Raw genomic sequence first — 20,360 nt, forward strand, 5'->3', positions numbered from 1 at the left:
AAATGGAATTTTATTTTAAGTGAGATGTACTCTAATCAAACCCTATATGTCAAGTTATTTGTGGATGAATATAAAAAATTACTTACGGATTTTCAACCACAACTTTAGGGTGCACTGGTGATCTTGGTTGTTTTGCTCGGTAGATGATTTCGTAAATGACCAACATTGCAAAATCTTTAGGATTGTCAAATCTTCCTACTGTTCCAGACAAGAAGTCCTTGCGACACTGCAAAGCACATTGGCACATGTAGTGTGTTAATCAAATAACCCTTGAAAAAAACTCTTATGTGCAACGGTGTTCACATTGAAGAGTGAATCCATTCCTACTGAAATTATGGTTTAACCCTTTATACCATAACATCAGTATATAATATTCTTGTAAGAAATAGACAAATGTTTTGAGAGACATGTTTCGGCATGCTTATGCCATCTTCAATCAATGAGTAACAGAACATGAGTAATTACATAACAGACAATCAAGTACATGAATAAAATATTTACAGTGTGATGTAATACAAAAGTGGGTACTAATTACAACATGACACCAAACATCAAAGGTGTGAACTAAAATGCTAGAAAAGTGTTATAATGCTGTAATTGTTTTGTTAAGTTCAGGTTTGATCATATTTATATAAAAAGCTTCTTTGAGTTTTAAATCAATTGAGTTGTTAGCAGAATCCAGAATACTGAAGCAAGAAAGGGAGTATTTGTTCTTACAAGAAGGAGAGGTGTTGAAATGCTTAAAAATATGTGAGTTTTTATCGCTTGCCGTGTGCTCCTTTGTCCTAGTAGAAGTGGCGACTAGTTTCACCGATATAACGAGAATTACATCCCGCACAAGAAAATCGATAGACTACCATGGATTTTAGAGCATCAGGAGTACGATCTTTAACACTGAACATGTTTTTAATTTTAAAAGAAGTGAAAACTAGTTTGATATTTAGTTCCGATTTATAAAAGCGCTTAGTGAGTTGTCAGAGTTTGAGGTTCACTATTTTAGAATAATAGCCGACAAAAGGGAGTTTAAAGTAACGTGTATTATTGTCATCAATGTTCCGGCTATTTTAAGAGGAGGACCCATCAAGATACCGCTTGAAAGTTCTTTCAATAATATGCGAAGGAAAAGAATTACGTTTTGAAGTGTTGGAAAGTTTCTTAAGATCGTTTTGAAGGCTGGAAGAGGTGTTGTTGATTTTGTAGATATGGTCAATAAGAGTTCGGATAAGGCCAACTTTGTAGCATGATAGAATAAAACTAATGATTGTGTTTTTTCAGTTTTTCATAAAAAAACCTACACTGGTCTCCTAACAAATTTCTTTAGTTTTATTCCATCATGCTACAAAATTGGCCTTATCCAAACTCAGTTTTATTCCATCATGCTACAAAATTGGCCTTATCAATCTGCTAAGGCAGAAGACTGAGTTACTAGATAACACAGACACAATAGGTTTCATATTAATAATTCCTGATATCATTCAGTAATTGTTTTATTATGCATTTTTTAAACAATCTGCAAAAGAAGTCACACCACTCTGAGTTTGCAAACATTTTGAGAACACTACATGAACAAGGGGCTTGGAAACTAGGCAGACTTTGGACTTGACTGCTGCGGATATTGGGTTATCATGTCACGATCACATGCTATTGTCTATTGATTGATTGCTCTTGACCAATCAGATTTTTCATAGTAAGTCAAAAGTATAATAATGACAATTAATAGAAGTGGTATTAATAGTTAATTATTACAAGTTAATGGTGAGCATGTATTGTACATAGCTAGGAATCGCATTACACTGTAACCTGTGAATTATTGTACTCCCCATCCCTTCCCTCCCTTGGTGGTTGTATTTGTCCCAAATGGAAAATATATGTAGCAGCCCATTGACGGCCCACATACGTACGATTGTTGTTTTTATTGCGTGATTAACCTTGATTCATAGCTATCAACAGTCACTAAGTAAATAAAAATGGAAAAAGATTGTAAATATGTTGGTTAATAGATGAAGGACTAATGACCAATCATTGCAACACACCTGATAAAAGTAATATTCAAATGCTTCCTTGTCAATGTCCCTCAGCTCCAAGCCATGGCAGGCCTTGATACACAATCTGAACAAGTAAACTTGGCTGGTACACTCAGCCTCATTGAGCACTTTGTTGGGATTAAGAAAATGTCTGCCATCTGCAGAAACCAAAGTGAAAAAATCCAGTGCAACTGGAGAGATTTTGAGCATCTGGGCTGCTTCAGTGCAGACATCCTGTGCAAAAAATAACATATGTATCACTACAGGCACCCCACCACACTTATGTTCTGCTCTGTCTCAAAATGCAGATATAATCATTTATGCTTGTTTAGGACCTGTCAAATGAGCACTGCTCTGGGACTATGTATTTTTCCACCAGTATTGACTTACACTATATAAACCCTTCCCCAGTATCTCCATAGGTGACCAAGACAGACTTTCTCCTTACAATAACAATACAATGTAAGGCAGACAAGTAATGAGAATATAGGAAAAATAACAATTAGTTGATTATTAGTTGATCCAAACTAAAGTTCTCCAAACTCAGATCATAGAAATGAGATTTTGAGAGTGAAAGGGATCATCAGGTCATATATTTATTTTATTAACCAGAATCCTTTGTTTCTTATGACTGTAAGTGACTGCCACAAGCCCATCTGTGATAATACAGGTTGCTTTTAGAGAAAGAATGATGTTAAAGTTTTTTGGACTTAAGAACTTATCCATTGTAGAGAGGTCAATACATAAAATGAGAGGTTTGAGAGTAATGTTAAGATTTGGAAGATTTAATTGCTGTCAGAGGTCCCTGCTGTACCCCATATTTAAACTGGAATCGATGCTCAATGGCTTTGTTTTGTGTATTATACATTTATCAGTTTCAAGAAGTCCTTACTTCCTTTATATTGCTTTATCCCCTTTCCAAAACATCATCAAAAAGAACAAATTTCAAACCTGTCACTTAGAATTCATGACAGATAAAGCATGTGGGACAAATAAATACAACTGCAATCCCATGATGCAACTAAATATCAGTCCACCGGTGCCCGCTAGTCCAAACCTTGTGGATCATAAATTCTAGGAATCCCATTGCATAATACCAATTCCTAAAGGGTTTTCTCAGAAACACAGGTGACACCCAGATGCTCATTAAATGAGTACCCCCTCTAGCTTCTTCAACCCTCTAAGTGACGGACAACAGACTCCAATGATTACTCAACCACCCAGACCACAAGATAAGTTCTCTCTACATCGATCAATTTCTCCCAATTCTTCTTTGAGAAAAGTAGAGAGTGAAAAAAGGAGAAGTTGTATTTTGATATCAGGGATCAGAAATTTTATACCAGGCATAAAAACTCAGATGCCACCTTTCAGGTTTTACCTGATTTCTAATTGGTCTCAGAGGAAAACCATTGGTTAGAAGTCTACATCAATAGCAACACATTTCTAGGAATCAAAATAAAGCCACCTTGGTAAACATTTATCTTTCTTGGAACTAATTACCATAATTATTTGCTATCAAAGCCGTTAACACATTAAGTGCTTTTGACCTAAGTCATTGATTGTTAACAGATTGAAAATTGTGATAACAAGCAGGAAAATGTAGCTATGGCTGAACAGCAGGTTTCAGTGGAAGGCTTACAGTTTTTTCAGCTTGCTACAGATATATGTGAACAACAAAACACATCAGAGCATAACATTCTATTCTATAGGACAACAGTGACATCTTTTACTAAAGCATTAAATAATGAAACAGATGTCACTCTCAAGTTTATTGCACAAACAAAAGATTTTCCGAGAATTGTTGTTCTCAGAAGTAATTCCTTTCACATTTGATGCAAAAAATACATGCATATTAGGTTATGAACCTAACAAAAATTACCACTTAGTTTATTGCCAAAATATTAAAGACTCAAAAATGACTCTCTACATTATATTTTATCTTAAGTAACAGGTGTCGTATTAAGCTATGTTCTGCTTTGTGGAAGAATTCCAGTAGCAGTTACTTTTCCTTAAAAACCTGAACAATCTAAATACGTTTATGTAATAATTCCAATCATAACTGAGGCAAATCAGTCTGTTTTTAACGATAAATATACTATCGATCCCTTATCAGTTGTCAAAAGGTTTTGGCAAGTAAAAGATCGAGGATTCATGGGAACAGAGACAATTCTTATTAAAATAAATCACTAAAAACTATTTAAATGCAAAGATAACCCACAAATTACAAAGATTCTTTTAAACTCGGCGAAATATACCTTAAAAACCGCAAAGTCGACGCGGTAAACTTGGAGGAATATATATCGATGCAAATTGGAGTTTAATTATTAAGGAGTTGGGTACAGTTTTTTTTTCAATGAAAGCCTTCCAAACAGAAAACGACTATAGCGTTTAGTGGTTAACACGCCATTCAGTTCTCCGGAATAACCTCGAAGCAAAGCATGTTAACTTGAAGCAACTCCGTACGTGATCGTACGTAAATACAGTAGCTCTTCTGACGATCGTGTCACGAGTGCTGGAAGAACATAGGCAGTGTTGTAGTGTTTATATGAACTTTAGACCGAAACATAGAAATCCTTGCGTTCATCTTACGTGAATCGAAAGCTTAACTCACCCTGACGCTCAAGTTTGGACGGTACACAAAAGTCAAATCCTCGTGACTCGACGCGAAAATTACAGTTCCTTTTCCTTCTCGAAGGGAAGTTGAACGAGACCATGGCCAACTTCTTCTTCCACAAGCTTCCCTGACTCTTCTCCAAACTTCTGGACCGCCATTAACACCCATTCTCAGAGATCGTCAGCATTTCATGTCTCAACGTTGTAGGAACTTTAACACTAACGATCATCGTTCGAAGCCCAAATACATGTTTACACTACATTTTCATTCCGAGAACAGCTGTTTCCGAGAAACCCACAATATGTAAGGCGTCCCTCGGGATGTTCATTTCGATCGAGCTAAAACTGAAGCGAACCAATCAAATTCCTTCTTGCTCATTCGTCATAGAAATTGGGAGGGAGGGGAGGATCAGAAATAGTTGGAGTTAAACTGATGACAGTCCCATGACTGGGACCCCTTATATTTCAACTTCAGCCTCAAATTGTGGGATAGTTCATAGGCTTGGCGTCGATGAGAGCAAATCACCTTTGTTCTCTTTGGGTCGTTTTGTATCTTAGTCAAGAAATCTGCTTGAAATGGTGAGCAAATCTCGAATTGGGGCATGGCTTCAGGGGGGGAGGTATAGTGCTTTTTCAGTTGTAAATTACCTAAAGTTGAATGAGTAAAAGTCGAGTTTTCGGAGAAATATTGAAATGTGATAATCACGTATCATTCAATTAATCTGCTTTCCAAGAATTAACTCTTCATGGCGTGATAGACAGTTGCTAAAGTCCAATGTTAGCTTTCGCATAGCTGGCCAGGCGTAAAGGCCCTAGAGGGGGTATCGGGGGTATGCTTGTTGGAGGTATTCAACAGTAAATATTTGACACCTTTTTTCTGAGAAAATCTTTTACGGGGAAGTTGGTTTTCACTAGAAACAAACGCCCACATCAATGGCTATTGTTCAAAATTCCTAGAAAGGCTTTGAAGTACATCCGTATTCTATCTCAACGTGCACATTTCGAAGACTTTGGAAAGCAGTTGTACCCTGGGTCTGTCTAGCTCTTTAGAGAAAAAATAGCCCGACCCGAGCAGCTGACGTCACAGGACGCTTATTTTTGGAAGTTTTTAGTGTATTAATAGAACCTATGGTCACTGGAAACTTCAACATTGGTCCAACAGAGCTCAATAATCACAGTTGTGAGTTTTTATTCAATTTTGGTTTTGGGAAAGCAATCTTTCACATTTCGAATCAATTCAGAAAATTCTTACATGAAAGTTTTTTTTCCCTCGTTCATTGGTCGGAGGAACATTTTTCTTTTCTATTCGGTGCTTGTTCAAAAACGAACGAAGAAAAAGAACAGTTGCAAATATTTAATTCAAAAGTTTATAAAATTTATTTGTGAAGGCCGTTATATAGGAATTGGCAGAAGAATATTTGATGACTCTGTTGTCGTGGCGCATGCCCAGATTTTCGTCCAAACGGATAAAAACGATAAAACATTTACGAGCCAAAAGAAAAAGAAACTTTTGAAAGAAAAAATCTTGTCTATGTTATATCATTAGAAAACAGACCAGTCGATCATGTTTGTACCTTTTGAGGCGGTCGTGTTAAACTGACTATAGTCCCAGTTCAATGTACTTTTTCGGTCATATAATTCATTTCTAGAAGGGTACAAAGTCCAAATAAAACCCATTAGCAGTAGGTGGTTTTGTCGAATTCGCTCATGTTCTAGGCTGAGTAGAGTTTGCCAGTAGATTGTTTCTATATATAGGTATTTGCAACCGCCTATCGAAGGTGAGTACGGTTTTCTAATAAGTATTACTAGTGCACAGCCGGTAGTGAGAAGATTAACTTTACCGAGTTAAAAAAAACTTACCATCTTCCTCATTCTTCACAAAACATGACGTTATCGACATTACCGCGGATCCTAGCAGTATGCGGGACGCGTGTCATATATGAACTTCGTAATGGGCTTTGCTCATCGTATTGTAAAGTACTGTATATAATATACGATTCTATTTGTTTTTATACATTTTATTTACTTATTTGTTTACTTAATTTCTTCTTTTTCTCTTTCTCGGAGAAATTAGCTATACAGCTACTCTTGTAAATCTGAGGTGAAATAAAGGTGATGTATGTATGTATTCACAATCTCCCAGGGGATTCGGCAACCGAGCGGGCTTATGGGAAAGTTGGAACCATCTATGCTTCCACTTTCGATATGATGTATGTATGATGTATGTATGTAGACGGTTTCTCAGCGGCCCAGTGGTAGAGGATCGAACGTCTGACGGCTTCGTTTCCTCATAGAGTCAATTTTTTTCTTTGTCCCAAGCTCATGGCTAGACGAAAAAGCATCTTTCTATAGAAAATAAAGGCTACTTGTAAACTTTCGATCCCTGAACTGAATGATTTATTATTGCAAGAGACTGAAGCGTAGAAACTACCTTTAATTGATTTATACCGTACCTTGACAAAGAGAGTCGGGTTTTTAAAAACCGATGTATAAAAACAATAGTGAAAAAACTGCTATGAGAGTCATTTAAATTGTCTGATCGAAAAATTTCGAAGCCGGAAAACACCCACATGAAATTAGAGAGAAAAAGTCATGAAATAGTTTGCCAAGGAAGAAAAACAGTAAATAGAAAGCAAAAAACTACAAAGTAATGCAGATAGTTAAGAACGGTTGATTAGTGAAGACCAAGACGGAAAATATTGAACTTAACGTGAATCTTTTTTCAGAGATCGTGCATATAATAACTAAAATAAAAAGATCTTTTGCTATGCCGTAGTAACACTTTTTACTATCGAATATATGAAAGGGGTTCTTATCTTTCGGGAAGGACGCGGTTAAAAAGAAGTAAGGTTTAGTCAGTGAGACCTCAATCACCATTAGCTGGTCCTGCGGGGTACACATGACTATATAAAATAATATAAAATTGAGCGAACATTTATTTCACTATTTAAAGACTGCCGCGAGAAGCAGCAGAAGAGATCTGTAGGGCACTGAGCTATCGCTTGTGGTAAAACGTACCTTGAGTGTGTCCCATCCTGTGAAAATTCGAAACAAGAAGTTTTTGGCTCGTCCCATGCGCTTGCTTGGGAAGAGAGGAGAAAAAGTGGCAAACCAAACAAAGCTCGGCTGTCATCACTGACGGAGATTTTCGTTCGTCAACACGCATTCACTGAGAACCTTATATAGGTTGGATTATTTTTGACACTGGGCTTATATAGAGAGAGTCGGAAAACTCAAGAACCGATTAGCAAATAATATGAGCGAAGCTCTGACGAAGGGCGAACGCTTCGAAACGTCAGGTTTTTAACTCTTTACAGTGGCCAATTTACAATTTCAAATTAGTTGATAAGACCAAGTTACCTTGTTACCCCTACCGACACAACACTTCAGTTTCTTTAGAAACTCACCCCCTTTATTCGTTCAATTATAGCTAAGTAACTATGGTGGCGAAGTGTTTTTCGATGTACATGCTTGACAAAGTTCTCAGACTTATAGTACAACCGATACGATATCCGCACACGCTTTGTCTCTATAAATTCAAATATATGACAAAGGATTTTTAATGCAGGAGAAAATCCTTGTATTTTACCAAGTTAGGTCAGACAAACTATGTTTGACTTGGAAGTAATATCTGCTTATCATAGATAAGTCCCTTGACACCTTGATGCGAGTGGTGATCGAATATTACATGCAAAGCATTCGAGACGGCGAGGTTCTTTCCCAATGGCGGATCTAGGGGAGGGGCACGGGGGGTCGGGCTCCCCCCTTATTTTGGGTAAAAAAAAATAAACGCAGAGGGCAGAAAAGCCGGTAGGTGAACACAGACAAACAAAAACGTTCCTTCCTTCCCCTCTTTAGCTCAAGGCCTGGATCCGGCACTGTTTCCCAAAGGAAAGAAGAGGTGGCAGAGACTTTGAGGTTTTTTGTTGTGTTGTGAGGTGTTGTCTCCTGCAAGATACATTCAAAAAGTGATTTTCACGCCTTCATCGTCCAGCTCTTTTGATTTTCACATGACTTGAGTGATATTCTCAGAAGGAGGTTAGTTTTTGGCTCTCTGCTGATTCAGCTGTCCCAGAACCTGGGCAGTTTACTGATGATTTTGTAGAATACAATACAATACAATATTCTTTATTTAACAAAGGTGACGTAATTAACCCAATGAGTTATCCAACTTACGGCCTTCACAACTATACAAACCCACCATCCCACCCCAGGAGAGGACATCCATCACACAGTAGTCTCGTGTGTGGGAAATTAACGTCTCCTACCCCAACCCTGCAGGAGACGGGACCTCCATTTATTCGTCCCTATCCGAGAAGACTAGAATAGTACGAAGTTGTATAAACCCAATGCTTGTAAACGGCAGATCTCCAGTTTTTTTTACTTCCCCCCTTATAACATCTAAGGCGAATGATATGCTGTCGCGTAGCATGTTAATCTAACAGTTTTAACTTAATAATAGTAATATTAATAAGTTTATTGAACGCTCCCTAAAGGGGTTTTTCAGTGAACGGTACAATACAATAAGAATAAAAGAGATACTTGTATAGTAAAAAATGTAAAACTACATGTTAAAACTATTTTGTTGTAAGAAACTCGTTCAACATCTTTGATTTTAAAGTTTTCTTAAAGTTAGTGAGGTCTTTACACATTTTCAAATCACTTTCTAGATTTCGTGGGGAACGTTTCAAGAATAAAAGCCAAAAACTCACCACCCTCCTTTACAATCTAAATAGGAACCGCAAAAAAAAAAGGCAAATTGCGACAGCAACGACAGTGAGAATGTGGCAAAACAAAAGATCTAATGGACAGAACAATACCTCAGCTCGCGCGTTGTAACACTTTGTACATTTCTTTTAGGCCTAGTTTATACGTCGCGCTACAGTCGAATTTAACTCAAACGAATTTAATGCCATTAAATTCATCGTTCCGTCCACATAAATCGTGGCGTAGTTTTATGCGTCGAAGTCAATACGGTCGAATTTAATTCTCTTCCCAAATGCAGTGTCTCTGGTCAGAGGTGTCACTCGAAAAGCTCGCCCCGGGTCGCTGTGGGCTCGCCCCGGGTCGCTGCGGGCTCGCCACGGGTCGCTGTGGGCTCGCCAAAATAAATTAAGAAGCTGTATGCATTTCATTTGACGCGACGCTAGTGCGACGTTAAAACTGAAGACGCGTTATCGATTTTTTATCCGTCTTATCAAGACGGATAAACGTCTAGGACGAATTTAATTAACCAGACGAATTTAATTCGTTTTAGAGGTCGCGCTATCGTCGAATTTAATTGCTTGTGGGACCTTGAATTAAATTCGTCTGAATTAAATTCGACTGTAGGGCGACGTATAAACTAGGCCTAGCTGTCCTCCGAAAATCAACGACAGGCGGTAAAAGTCAAGAACATTTCCCTGGTCGCACGAGGACCCTAATGATATTCATGAGCAATCAATGAAATGACTAAGTTGAGAAGATTTTGTTTCCTTTTCATGTGAATGCTAGGCTACTTGAACAGAAATTTGGTTCTATCAACTAAGTTAAAATTGTAAATTGGCCACCGTAACGAATAAAAAAGCTGACGTTTCGAGCGTTAGCCCTTCGTCAGAGCGCTCTGACGAAGGGCTAACGCTCGAAACGTCAGCTTTTTTATTCGTTACGGTGGCCAATTTACAATTTCAACTTAGGTGATATAACAAAACTGTATCCTGTTACTACCCCCACCGACGCAGCACTACAGTTTTTTTAGAAACTTTCAGCCTTTATTTGCTTGAACAGAAAGTCTTAAAAACTAGTTCCCGGTGAAGAATCCGCTCATATCTAACCGCTGAAAAAAAAAATTGCTCCCGCCAAACGTGTAAACAAAATCTCGTTAAATCGCGAACATAAAAATGCTTGTCACGCCGTACTGAACTGAATGCGCAAAACTATATTTCCGGATCGTGCCGGAGGCTATCGAATATCCACAACCAAAATAACAAGTTTAATACGACTGTCAATTTTAGCTAAAATAGTAATGAAAGGGTCTCATGAAAAACTGTTAACTTGTGGCAAAAATCAGCTCCGCTTAGAAGCTGTAATAGAAAATCTTTGTGTGCTCAAATTATGCGATGAAGCAGTTGTTTGTCGTTTATTGAGCATAGTAAAATATGTATTTCATCCGGATAAAATGCATATTTAAAATGACGTTTAACTTTTAAAATGGGTGATGATCTTCTCCATATTTTACCATCTTCGTTTCATCTTACTTTACCATTTCTTTCTAATTTTCCATCTATTTATCTATTCGTCTATTATCTTTGGTTCCGTCAAGTTCACTGCAAAAGTACTATTCGACGCAAAAACAATGCATGGGAACGAATGACGTGGCTCGATAAATTTATGCTGACTTCAGCGAGATCCCTTGGGTTTAAAAATTTAGATTTGTTGCTTCATCACCCATGCTATTTAAAGAAAACATTGTGCAATTTTGTGACTTTTCTCAGAAATATGCACGGAAATATCAGATTTGTCGGCGTCTTTTGGTAAAGTAACGCAATAGCAGACGAATTCAGTAACTTTTCCGCTTTAGAATATTGAAAGCGAAAAATGCATTTAGTTTTGGTACACGGTTATTTGCTCGGTGGTTCAGGATCCAACGTCTACACTGCTAACATTGCCAAATCGTGGAAGCGACAGGGTCATGCGGTGACAATACTCTGCCAAGATCCTCATGCTGATCGCTTGGATTTTGTCGACGAATTCATTGTCGGCAACGACGCCATTCCGCTCTCCGCCCCCTCAGCTGGCAATATTCGAGTCGTGGTGCCGGACATTAATGGGCTGCTTCTTGTCTATTGGTACGATCTCTACGAGGGGTACGAGGTGAAGACGATGGTGAACTGCTCTTTGGAGGAGATCGAAGCGAATATTAAAGGAACGGCAGACGGCTTGAAGAAGGTGATCGCTCAAGGTGTCGATCGAATACTGGCGAATCATGCGATCTTGAGTCCGGTAATAACGAAACGAGCCACGGAAGGCACTGGAATTCCCTACGATGTTAAAATACACGGAAGCTCTCTGATATTCTCCGTGAAAAACCGCCAAGAGCTGAGAAGCTACGCTCTGGAAGGGATAAGGAGTTGTCGCAAACTCATTGTCGGGGCGAAGTACATGGCGAGCTTTGTTCAAGAAATATTTGAAGTGGAGAAAGAAGAGATGGGTCTGCTCGAAAAGATCGTCATAATTCCTCCAGGTATGGACCCTGACGTTTTCCAGCTAGGTGGGTCTAGAATCGAGAGGCAAAAGGCGTTTATAGCAAGTGTGAAGGATTTTATCAAGCGAAAGCCTGGAGGGAGAAGAGCAGACAAAGTCAAACTTCCGGGTCACTCAGCGAAAGAGTTACAGAAGTCATTAGAAAGCGTTTCCGAGTCCTATGACCTGCGAGCAGCTGACGCAGATCTCTGTGAACGCTGGATTCCTCTAGAAGAAGACGAGCCACTTATCTGCTTCTTTGGCAAGTTTCAAGAAACCAAAGGAGTCGGGGAATTATTAATGGCTTTTGCGACTATTGTTGAACGGATTCCCAGGGCCAGACTGTTGTTGATCGGGTATGGAGGCAACCGCGAGAATTTGGAGGGAATGCTGGAGGCGATGGTTCAGGGAAGCATTGAAGCCTTCAAAGCATATGCTGAAGCAGGAAACTTTGTGGATCTCCCTCAGGAACCTGAGAAATTCTTCCGCCAGATTCCATCGGGAAGGGTCACAATGACAGGTCTCCTAGAACATGGCCAGTTGAAGGAAGTCCTTCCTCTGTGTAGTCTCAGTGTAATGGCATCCAAAGCCCTGGAAGCCTTTGGAATGGTTTCAGTCGAAGCTATGGCTGCTGGGGTACTCCCCCTCTGTCATGATCATACGGGAATCTCAGATGTCATAGGTGCTGTCAGAGAAGTGGATCCTGAGTTAGGAGACCTGATGCGCTTGGAGGTACGTCCTGGTGGCGCTCAAGGTGTAGCAGATGGTGCGTTTCTGGTGGAGCAGTTGCCAAACAAAGTAGAGAAAGCTCTTAAGTTCATGTATCCAAATGGTTTCCGGGATCACAGCAAGCGATGTGAGGTGTCCGCTAAGCTGAGGGATGTGGCAATAGCCAAGTTCTCCTGGGATGTTATAACCAGCAGCATCTTAAAAGAATGACAGAACTGAGTCTCAAGCCTAACTTTCTGATAAAACTTGATTCAAAGTGAAAATTGATTCTCAAGCACATTGCATCTTGATTCATTTGAAAAAAAAAAAAAAAGAGAGAAAGAGGAGATCCTTACATTTTCTTTTAGTCGAAAGCGAGCAAGAGAGAGAAGGTGGAGTTTGCTTCATAATCATCGGCTTAGATGATTGTTGCAATTGATGTAGTAGTTAGAGTAATTAGTTGTCTGTTTCCCGCATTTTATTTTTCTCTGACATTGTCATCAACTGTTGAATAGAAATGAGTGCAGTAGGAATTGATTCAGCACTGAGGGGGTGGGGGGAGGGGGTGGGTGGGTTAGAGGGGGTTCTTTGAATGTTGAGTGTCCCAGTTTCAATTTTTTCAAAGCGATACCATGAACATTTGATCACTTTTGTCTATGCTGATTGCTAGTCGGGTCTAGAATGGTGATGCAATTTAGACTTTCATTTCAAATGCTTATGCTTTTCTCTCATTGACACTGCGCTCGACAAAGAGCAAAATTTTGTCAATTCTTTTAGTCTCATCTGCTGTTGATAATGATCGTAAATAAAAACTCATGACTTTTGGCCATCTCATCCTCAGTGATAATTGAATTCTCTTTTTGGTTCGCCTGCGCAGTTTTTTTCATTTTATCTTAAATGATGGGAGTTCTTCCAAGATCTTCCAAGCTTATACACTTACCGGAATCCGTTATAGACTCGGAGATCAGCATTATGATACGACCCAAAGAACTTTACGTAATTCTGGCCCAAACCAGATCAATTTTCCGTACTTATCACTAGTATGAAAGCACCTCACTAAAAAGCAAAGAAGTTACCTGAAAGATAAGAAGTTGAGGCGACTGACAGTGATCGGACGGAACTGCTCGCTCTTAGATTTCTTGCTACCTACATACGTTGGGAAACTACATCGCGATCAACCGCTGGCTAAAGATCCTGAAGACTCATATTTCGAATGCGTAACGACCGACCGAGTCCTATGAAAAAAAATCTCGGTGAAGTAGCGTTCAAGTAACCGGGAGATTTTATCATTTATTGCTCTATGAAGACATGGTTTTCGGTCGTTCGAGGCTACCTCTATTTGTAGTTTTATTCTGTGGCGCAGCTATTCCGTTGTTTTTTATCGCAAAAAGAGCGACATTAAACGGAGGATATACGCCTTGGTCGGACTGGAGCTTTTGCTCCAGTGATTGCGGCGACGGAATTCGCTTTAGAACTAGAGATTGTGCGAATCCTGTCCCCGGAAGATTCGGCCAGACGTGTCTTAAACAAAGCCTTGGGCAACCAAAGGAAGAAGAAAGTTGCAAGATTAAGGAATGTCCCATAGATGGAGGTTACACAAATTGGAGCGAATTTGGCGAATGTTCTGCAGCATGTGGAAGTGATGGTGTTCGGAAACGGACGAGGTCTTGTACAAATCCAAGTCCGCAGTATGATGGAGCTCCTTGCGAAGGCGTGAACGAAGAAAGTGAGCCCTGTAACGTGAAACCATGTCCTGTCGACGGTGGGTTTACCGATTGGGGAAATTTTGGCGACTGCGATAAAACATGCGGATCGGGTGTCAAGAGACGAACGCGAACGTGTTCGAATCCACCGCCGGCACATGGCGGAAAGAACTGTGAGGGTCCAGTGGATGAGGTTGAAGTATGCAACACTGCACCCTGCCCTATTGATGGTGGATTCACGGAATGGTCTGAGTTCGGAATTTGTACAAAGACTTGCGGCTCTGGCGTCCAAGCCAGAAATCGTACTTGTTCACAGCCAGCCCCAGCGAGAGGAGGTAAAGATTGCGAAGGACCTTTTGAGGAAACACAAGCTTGCAGTACAGACCCTTGTCCTAATATTGGAGGATAGAATTTTGGAACTCAAGAAGATGTTATTTAGAAACGTTCATGGGTTCTTCGGAGAAAGAAAGCTTTCTTCACTCACCCCTATTCAATGCTAGATTGTCGATACACTACCGTCGTCTACAAATGTCAAAACTGGTATGTTTTCATAACAAATATTTATTGATACTGCTTTTGGAGTGTTATATCACCGTTTCTTCGCAAAAATGCGCTGTGGCAGGATGTATTTTGACTCTGAACTGATATTTTCCAGCATGTTTAGGCAGATTCCTTCTTTACTCGTGGTAACTAACACTGAGAAAGTAAAACAAAAAGCGAATAATCGGACAACGAAGTACAACATTGTTTTAATAAGAACCCCAAAACAATGCCCTCTAATAACTCATGCATAATTTGATGAATTTGCATGTGTATTGATAACATTTCCTCCCAAGAATTGAAATTACTAAGCGTCGAAATAGAGATAACTTTGATAGCTTATGAAACAAGACAATTTACCGGGTAAACTTAACTGCTATTACCCCCAGATGCAGTTGTTACCGGAATCACTGGATAGTCGATACTTCAGTTATTTGCATAAACAGTGTTATTATCCAACTACACTTGGACGAGTGCAAATAACGCCATAGACGAGTTTAAATATCACGTGCTATTTGTACTCGTCTATTGTAGAGTACCGGTTACCGCGCAAGCGAAGAATTGGAGTTGGCTATAATCATCTCATATCCAACAAGCGCGAGTGGAATAATTGTTTTATTAGAAACGCCCCCAAGAAATTATTATTTTGTAAGAAGAAACCGAATTTTGTAGCTCCCTTTTGATTTTAAGCTGACGCGTACGCTTACCATATTTGTAGATTAAGGTATATTGGCTCATATACCATAATGGCTAAGCCAATAAAAAGTCTTGAATTGCATTATCCAATGATCCAGTTTTTAATAATAAGATATATTTACTGGTGATCTTAGACTGTAACTACACTTTCCAGGTGGCTGCCCATCACTCATTTTTATTTGGCATTTCGACGAAATTTTGAAAGTAGTCTTGAAGCGCTCCTTCAGAAATATTTCATTTTCTCTGTAATTTTTTAGTCTTCCATGCACCAGCAAATGAATCTGAAAAAAAAAAAAAAAAAAAAAAATTAAGGGTAAGTCTTATGTCGGTGTGGAAAGTTATTGAGCATTTCAGAAGTATCGAACGATTCAAAATTCTCATGTTTGACACATTTGTCTCGTATTTTATTACTTTGGTATCTTTAGGGAGTGTAAAATAAAAATCTAACCGTTCGCAACAGTTTGTAATAAAAATAAAAAATCATTAGAATTGGCCTTCTATCCAATTTAAGCATAACAATGATAGTTATCTATATTTGAATGGGTACTCAAGCGAGACATGTTACTCAGAGTAGAACCGCATAACTGGATAAAATCTCCCGTTCTGATTGCTAAACGAAGCGAGGTATTCAGCATGGAGCTGCGAGTTGAAAACGAGGGTAATTATAAGTGATATTGTTTCGCACCTCTTGTTTCGCGCTCGGGATAAAACAAACACTTTTATTGCACTTGAAAACCGATATCGCACTCATCTCTTCGCGATTCGTGCGATATCAGTTTCCGCGTGCAACGTAACTCGGAATTCTCTCGTCAGGTAATAAATTTTGGCATAGAATTAAAAGCAAGGCTGTTGGACTTAAGCGTCAGGAGCGCGCGAAATTGACTTGCAAGTCGCAACATTCGATATGTGCTAAAATTTGGAACACCGGAACACTGGAACACTGGAGCACCGAAACATGCTGGAACATGCCGGAAACACAGCGGAATTTCAAAAACTTAAAAAACAAACATAAAATTTGATAATAAGTAATTAAAAATTATGCAAAAAATAAAACGTAATTTGTGTGCAGCTCGCACTCTTCGTGCGTCAAGTCCGCTATCTTGATTTCAGCTGACCATGAACCCCTCTGTCGGAGGGCTCAATTCCCAACATGGAGAATGGTGGGCTTGGGTTCGTGTCGTTTGCACTCGTAATCCGCTGTGATCACTTGAATTATAGTATACACAACCTTGGAGAATTTATTCCCTAAAAAACCAAATTAAATAAGAGAGAGAATGAGAATTCGTCCACCGAAAAAAAGTTAACTAATTTCTTGACATCGTCTGACATTTGTAAACAAAATAGCAAAATATTCATAAAAAGCAAAGGCTGGGGGAAGATAATTTTGAGATTACTCTGCTAGTTAGAAGGTGAAATCACTACTGTACCTTTGTGACAGAATTTAAAAGGAAATGAGTTATTGAAATTCACTGTGAGTACTTTGCAACATTACTGGGCCTAGCAAGGGCAGTGAAACTTAAAACTATGACCTTTATGAGTTTGGTTTCAAAGGTAAATATTTTCTTATGATCACTGAGATCAAAAGACAAGCTGTGGATACATAATTTGAGGTACTGGAAGTCCATTTATCTCGGCCCTCATTAAAGGATATCTACTTGGCCCTTTGGGCTCACTGTATTTGTTTTGGTTCAAATTTTTCCTTGGTTTAAAAGCATTACAAGTAAAACCATTTTAATTTCACCTTGCATCTCTGGAATAAACTAGTGTTCGTTATATCGTTAAATTGTAACCTTCCTTTCTTTTAGGGAAATTCTTCATTCTTGTCAGCCGATCGCTTAGACGTTTGAGTGACATGGGAACGAATTAGTCAGAAATTAATATCCTGACGACACGTTGAAGAGGTTCGCGTGGCATCACGGTAGTTTCGGATTATTTAAGCGTTTCGCGGGAAAATTAAGTCATTCTCGGTCGGTCAGTCTTAGGTTTGACCACTTTCTTTTTTCTTATTTAATGTAATTTTGTTTTACAACTCTCTGTAAAAATATCACTGCTTTCATTGAATTTTCTGTGTGATCAGTAGTGTAACTAAGTTTATTTTAATTACCCTTTCCTCGGGGTATAGTGCTGCTGCGTTAGATGAAGAATACGTTTCCACGTAGTTTTTGGCCACTTCTAAAGAGTGGTTTTTTTAGTGGTTTTTCGTATCTGGCGTAGCACAGGCTATTTTTGTATAACCCTTCAGTTTCAGTGAATACTTGCAGCACATTGTAGATTGTAGTAGGACGCGTATACTAGAAGGCTGGCTGACTCATCCTAAATAAACTTTCACATTGAATATCTCGCCTGAGTGTTGTCAGAATGAGTTCTCTTTGTGAGTCTGTTTTCACAGAGATCCACCTAATTCTCTTTCGCAGCGGTCTGTTTTGGGGAAAGCACCTGGGACTACGTAGATTTTGTCAGAGCCCTCTTTTCAGGCCTTTTTTGCTGAAATAAAGTGATCGGTTAGATTCCGAAATTTGCCGTCGGCTCTTCCTGCTTCTTGTTAATTTTACCTCTTCAGAAAAACGAAAATATGAGAGATTTGACTAATCTGAGTCCCTAAATACAGAGCGCCACAGCAAGAACACAGTGCAGTACTTCACCAACTCAGTAACGAGGAGAATAATTATTTCTTAGTTCACAATATAGATTATGTGGTTGTTTTGCGCTTCGGAATCTACATTCAAGTTTCCTTCCGTGATTCCGCCCCAACCTCGCTTTCGTGCCCGAAATTAGGTTCCAGCGCGTGCCTCAAACCTTCGGCGGAACCCAATGACCCAGACCCATATGCATGGGCTCTTTACAGTCGTTTATACAAACAGAGATAGATCGCCATTTGAGTGACCAGAAAAAGGTTTTCATGACCACAAACAAATTCAGATGATCAAATGAGAAAAGGGGGAAGGGGTCACATTGTGTCAAACGGAGAGTGCTCACCAGTTTTTGCCACCTGAACTATATTACTTCTAATTCTAACTATATATATATCTTATTAACCAAGCGCGACGGCCGCACTGGGAGAATATCGGCCCGAGATCTTGACAGTACGGACCGAGGGCCGATATTCTTCCAGTACAGTCCCGAGCAAGCTTGGTTAATAAGAGATTTATTATACGACTGAAGTCCAAAGGGACACAAGTGCGGTATCATTCGGGACCATTCGGGACAGTGCCCGGTCCAATACTTAGAGAATATTGGACCGGCAATAGAGCATTTTGATTGGTTAATTTTAGTTATTGGCCCTCTGACTGCCCGAGTCGTGTAATAATAAGGAATATTGTCGGTTGTTTGCTCCAAAAAAAGCTTACGAAGGGGAGGTCAAAGGGGAACCCATAACCACCTCCTCCCAGCTACGCCCTTCATTATTTTGTTATACGTTCCATTCAATTCTACCGCCAAAACTGGTTTCGTTTTGTAAACTATCAGTTTTAGTAAAAATCTTTAATGTTCAGTGTCCTCACTGAGATATCTGTTGGCCCTAGTGACCCATTGGTAGTAAAGTATGATGGCATTGTGACCTTTGTCTGTGTCCCAAGATCACACTCTACTTTTAGGCGGCACTGCCGGTGTTTGGTTTGCTTCAAGTTTAGCTCAAGGCCTGGGGCGGTACTCCCTTCTAAGGGCTTAATGGGGACGTGCGGCCAGCCAGGGTATGTTTTTAGAGATTTTTGTCTTAAACAGGGTCATGGTATGAGGAGCCGCGCCGCACCTCCCCACCCAGGAATATATCGAGCACCCCCCGGGGCTCAAGGGATTCCAGTGTCGTATTTGAATCACCTCTACCAACGTCTCCTTGAGATAGACTGAAACTCATTGCTCCACTGTCCTTTGCGCAGGCGGTAATGGAAGGTTTTCCCATCATACCTGTCTGAACCTGTGTTTTAAGCATGTTCTTTCCAACCATACCGCGAATTTCGCCCTGCAAATCATTTAGAGGAAGAATCAATGCCAGACAGCACGAGTAGGACCACTGAGGGTTCATGCGCCACTCTGATAGACGTACATCAAGTATTGAACTGATAGTAAAATATATAAAATTTAAATTATAAGAATTTTTTAGCAATTTTTTTCGGCAGTAAAGGTTGTTCAGTTCAGCAGCATTTCACTAGAGTATTCTACGCCACACAGGTTGATCTTCCTCATAAACTAGGGTCCACATATGATCCCTCTCTAAATCTCCTCGTGTGAGCGAAACATTTTGAATGAGCATGCATTTAATGGCGTTTTCCCTTTTTCCGCTTCACCTTCTGCTGGCAAAATCATTTAAGCCAACAGCAAAAATGAATTATGTTGTGTGTCAAGCATTGTAGTAACCAGTCGTGCAATTTCAGCGCAAAATTCCAAACGAATAAAAGTCACGAATTATTTCTGACTGTCGCAGTTGACATTTTGAGAAGGTATTTAAGATATCAGAACGAATCCAGGCTTACTTCAAGCTTTAGCCTAAATTTAACGCTCTACAGCTAACACCTTTCCTGACAAGCAAAATGCAGAAGGATAGATAATGATAATTCCATGTGTGCGGAAATACTTTGATCCGGTTTGATTAAAATATTTTGCCCAAATCTTTCCAAGACCATTTATTTATATTTACCGAGAAGAAGACCAATTACAAGAGTATTTGCCCCAAGAATCAGTATCTTCATTGTCAAGGCATCCATTTGTTCATCCACTGTGTCCGAATTCTCTGCTGGAACTTTGCTCACAGCACTGTTACGTGCACGAATGACCAACAAATGTCCGCTAACAAAGCATATATGAAAATAGACTGCCGAGTACGATATATGGCACGCAACAAAATGTAACAACAAGCAGT

General features: G+C 39.5%; 3 protein-coding genes across 3 annotated transcripts in view; 2 read left to right on the forward strand and 1 right to left on the reverse strand.

Annotated features, from left to right (window-relative positions):
• Positions 1 to 4,952, reverse strand: part of LOC111339307 (uncharacterized) — a 35,213-nt gene extending 30,261 nt beyond the window's left edge. The window contains exons 1-3 of the mRNA XM_088725777.1: positions 4,636 to 4,952; positions 2,034 to 2,258; positions 87 to 226 (exon numbers count right to left, since the gene is read on the reverse strand). Of these exons, the coding sequence (XP_088581903.1) occupies positions 87 to 226; positions 2,034 to 2,258; positions 4,636 to 4,806 (536 nt within the window). The 5' untranslated portion in view covers positions 4,807 to 4,952. The remainder of the gene's footprint in view (positions 1 to 86; positions 227 to 2,033; positions 2,259 to 4,635) is intronic.
• A 5,950-nt stretch (positions 4,953 to 10,902) lies between these two features.
• LOC111339305 (uncharacterized) lies at positions 10,903 to 13,395 on the forward strand. The gene has a single exon (XM_022945932.2). The coding sequence runs from the start codon at positions 11,214 to 11,216 to the stop codon at positions 12,795 to 12,797; it is 1,584 nt and encodes a 527-aa protein (XP_022801667.1). The 5' UTR covers positions 10,903 to 11,213; the 3' UTR covers positions 12,798 to 13,395.
• A 377-nt stretch (positions 13,396 to 13,772) lies between these two features.
• On the forward strand, positions 13,773 to 17,840 carry LOC111339306 (coadhesin). The gene is made up of 2 exons (XM_022945934.2): positions 13,773 to 14,809; positions 17,311 to 17,840. Exon 1 carries the CDS (start codon positions 13,875 to 13,877, stop codon positions 14,676 to 14,678), a length of 804 nt encoding a protein of 267 aa, XP_022801669.1. The 5' UTR covers positions 13,773 to 13,874; the 3' UTR covers positions 14,679 to 14,809; positions 17,311 to 17,840.
• The last annotated feature ends 2,520 nt before the right edge of the window (positions 17,841 to 20,360 follow it).

Source organism: Stylophora pistillata, chromosome 6 (assembly GCF_964205215.1).
Source record: "Stylophora pistillata chromosome 6, jaStyPist1.2, whole genome shotgun sequence".
In the NCBI taxonomy this organism is placed as follows: domain Eukaryota; kingdom Metazoa; phylum Cnidaria; class Anthozoa; order Scleractinia; family Pocilloporidae; genus Stylophora; species Stylophora pistillata.

Excerpts from the sequence above, each read along its gene's own strand:
- LOC111339305 (XM_022945932.2), top strand. The coding sequence starts at position 11,214 with ATGCATTTAGTTTTGGTACACGGTTATTTGCTCGGTGGTTCAGGATCC.
- LOC111339306 (XM_022945934.2), top strand. The coding sequence starts at position 13,875 with ATGGTTTTCGGTCGTTCGAGGCTACCTCTATTTGTAGTTTTATTCTGT.